The sequence below is a fragment of the Carlito syrichta genome, unplaced genomic scaffold (assembly GCF_000164805.1).
Source record: "Carlito syrichta isolate Samal-C Ts95f unplaced genomic scaffold, Tarsius_syrichta-2.0.1 Scaffold135825, whole genome shotgun sequence".
NCBI lineage: Eukaryota > Metazoa > Chordata > Mammalia > Primates > Tarsiidae > Carlito > Carlito syrichta.
This window is the reverse complement of record NW_007079921.1, coordinates 22,331-25,662: the sequence shown is the minus strand read 5'-3', so window position 1 is coordinate 25,662 and position 3,332 is coordinate 22,331. Positions and strand designations below refer to the sequence as shown.

The following is a 3,332-nucleotide window of genomic DNA, read 5'->3' as shown; positions in this document are numbered from 1 at the left end:
CCTGGAGCCTGATCTTCAAGCAGATGCCGGTGACTCAAGGCGGACACAGGGCTCTTATGTCCCCCTAATGTCGCCCTATTTGTACCCTTGATTCCCAAGACAGAGCTGAGGGCCCAGGAACGACGTGGGGGCCCCCCCGCGCTCAGCACACACAGGAGACGCTTAATACAAGTTTGCTGGATAAAAAGCGTGCACAGGGAGTGTCTCGACTAGCAGCCACGTTATGTCACAAAACTGTCACGAGCCGCCCCTAGGGGAAATTCTCCGAATTCTCTACATCTCGACCCCCGCCCCCCGGAACGTTGCTTTCGCGCTCTCAAGGTTCAACGCCGGAAAGAAGACGCCAGGACTCACAGCCTGATAGGCGCTCATGGGAGCCAATGAGAAGGGCAAGCCGCGCACGCCATAGCCAATAACAAAGGCTGAGGGAAGTGACGTCACGAAAGCCCAAGCTTCGGTCGGAGAAGCTCGAGAATTACCGAGACTAACACGTTCTCCGGCGCCTGTGAGGCTATTAGGAGGCAAAGATGTCGGAGCGAAAAGTGTTAAACGTGAGTGTTGGGCAACTGGGGCTTTCTAGTCGGAGCGGGCCATCCCGGGACTCCGGGAGAGGGCGGGGCTTCCTGGGGTCTGTTCTTGGAACGGTTTTCTTCTTCCTCACTGGCCTTCCGCGGGTCGGGGCTTCCCAGACTCCTCCCAATCACCTTCCGCGGGGGGTGGGCCTTCGCCAAGCCTTCCCTTCCGGGCGGGGATGGACCCAATCACCTGTGGGCAGGGGCGGTGCTTGGGGATATTTGCCTAATCATGTCACGAGGTTGGTCTTTCCGAAGAGAATGCTCCAATCACATTCCAGGGAGGGGGCGGGGCGTCCTCCAAATACTGGCGATCTGTTTACCTTCTTCTTGAGGGGCGGGGCTTTGCTCAGCCACGCCCCACCCGGGCTCTCTAGCCAATCGCGTCCCTGGGAGGCGTTCGGCTTTGCCACACGCTTCAGGGGTGCGGGTGGAGGTCCCGCGCCGCCCCCCGTTGTCGCCTCCTCCCCGCCCGCCTCCGTCGAGCGAAGCCCCGGGCTGGGTTAGCCGGTGCCGCCCAGCTTCCCCCGGAGGCACCCGGGCCGGAGCGCCGCGGCGCGATCCTCGCTCCCCGCGGCCTCGACTCCCGGCCTCCGACGGGCCTCCTGCCTCAGCCTCCCAAACGGCGGGGGCGGCCGGCGCCATCCCGACAGGCTCCTGGTTTTTGTTTTTTGGGTTTTTTTCATCTCCGGTGGAGACAGAGTCTCGCGGTGTCGCCCAGGCGTGTCTTGACCTCCTGACCTCGAGGAGGCTCCGGATCCCAGACCCCTGCAGGACTCAGTTTCCCCGTCCGTGAAACGGGCACGCGGGCTCTGCCTCCCGGAGTCTTTGCCAGGATGCCTCGAGGCAGGGGAGGCGGCGTGCTCCGGGGGTTGTCTGGCCGCCCGCGGGTGCTCCAGGCACAGAGGATTTTGTTTTCCCGCTGTCCCCTGGGTTTCTTTTTTTCACTTTTTTGGTTTTTCTTCCCTGATGGGTTTGTTTTTCGTGGCCCGAGCTCGCCCTCCCGCAGGCTCCCGTGCAGAGGCGACCTGCAGCCGGCCTGGGGCCTTGGAAAGACCCTGCCCGAGGCTGGGACCTGGGGACCTGCATTTCGGGATGGCTCCCGCGGTGCCCTCAGGACTCGAGGGCTGGTGGTGCCCGGGGAGTCTGGAGTCTTGGCCCGGCAGAGGCCGCCTGCGTGACCAGCTCCTGCCGGGAACCGTGGGTCTCCGAGCCTCCCTGGCAGGCGACATTTCACGCGTGTGGTGACCCTATCCTGGGGGATTTTGCAGCATCCTGGAAGAAGATGCTGGAAGCTCGTCCTGGCCTGCCTGACGTCGCCGCACGGGCCTGGTACCTGTGCCCGCTGTGCTGGTGTCTCCAGACCCCTTCCCTCCGCCCATGGCCTGCCCCCACTTTTTCTGCCTTTCAGAGACAGAGTCTCCCTCTGTCACCCGGGCTGGAGCGCAGTGGCACAATCGTAGCTCACTGCAGCCTCGACTCCCGGCCTCCAACAGTCCTCCTGCCTCAGCCTCCCAAATAGCTGGGACTGCAGGCCCCACCATGCCGGGCTCACTTTTTTGTCTCTTGTAGAGACGGGATCTCATGATGTTGCCCAGGTGCGTCTTGACCTCCTGGCCTCAAGGGATCCTTGCAACTCAGCCTCCCCAAGCGCCGGGACTACAGGCGTGAAACATGGTGCCCGTCCTGCCCCTCTGGCTTCTGGAAACAGCTCCCCCCATGCTTTCTCCCTTCCCACAGAAATACTACCCGCCGGACTTCGACCCGTCAAAGATCCCCAAACTCAAGCTCCCCAAGGACCGGCAGTACGTGGTGCGGTTGATGGCACCCTTCAACATGAGGTGAGCACCCTGCGCCCACGCCCGTTGAGGCAGAGGGACCCGGGGCCTGGCATCCAGCGGGGTGGCCATGCCCAGCATTCAGATCACACCATGGATCTGGGCTCAGACATTGTCTGTTCCAGGCTTCACCGTACTCCCCGTTCAGGATTGAGTCCCCAGACCTCAGCCAGTGCCCACTTCGAGGTCTTGCTGGTTAGTGAAAGTGTGAGCACAGAGAGGAGCCCGTGTACATGTCTCAGCTCCAACAGCCACGGTTGTTCCTGCCCCAGGGCCTTTGCACGTGCCTCTGCCGGGAACACTTTCCCCTGTGCAGCCACACAGCCAGCTCCTCTTCACCTGTTGGGTCTTGGCTGAAATCTCACCTCCTCCAGAAGGCTTCATCATGCCCCTCACAGGACTGGGATCCTGTCCTTGGTGGCACTTTGGAGTGACTCTGTTTAACCAGTGTTGGATCCCACAACTTGTCAGGTTTTAGCAAATCTGAAATCACATATCCCTAACGAGTCACACCTTGGGGTCATGAAACTTGGTCCACAATTGTTTTTTGTTTTTAGTTGTTTTTTTTTTTTTTTTTTTAAGTCGGAGTCTCACTCTGTCGCCCAGACTGGAGTGCAGTGGCCGCTCCCGGCCACCGCAGCCTCGACCCGCTGGGCTCCAGCGATCCTTCCACCTCAGCCTTCCGAGTAGCTGGAACTACAGGCGCGCGCTACCATGCCCGGCTAATTTTGATTTATTGTAGAGATGAGGTCTCGCCAAGTTGCCCAGGTGGGTCTCGAACCCGCGGGTTCAGGCAATCCACTCACCTCAGCCTCCCAAAGACCCGGGATTACAGGCTGAGCCACCGAGCCCGTCTTATTTATATTTTTATTTTTTGAGTTGGAGTCTCACTCGGTCGCCCAGACTGGAGTGCAGTGGCCGC

The 3,332-nt window shown here is 60.7% G+C and overlaps 1 protein-coding gene across 1 annotated transcript in view; it reads left to right on the top strand.

Moving 5' to 3' along the window:
- Positions 1 to 451: 451 nt before the first annotated feature.
- CCDC94 (coiled-coil domain containing 94) overlaps positions 452 to 3,332 on the top strand; it is a 19,095-nt gene continuing 16,214 nt past the window's right edge. Inside the window, exons 1-2 of the mRNA XM_008049600.2 lie at positions 452 to 551; positions 2,313 to 2,413. Coding sequence (XP_008047791.1) covers positions 528 to 551; positions 2,313 to 2,413 — 125 coding nt within the window. The 5' untranslated portion in view covers positions 452 to 527. The remainder of the gene's footprint in view (positions 552 to 2,312; positions 2,414 to 3,332) is intronic.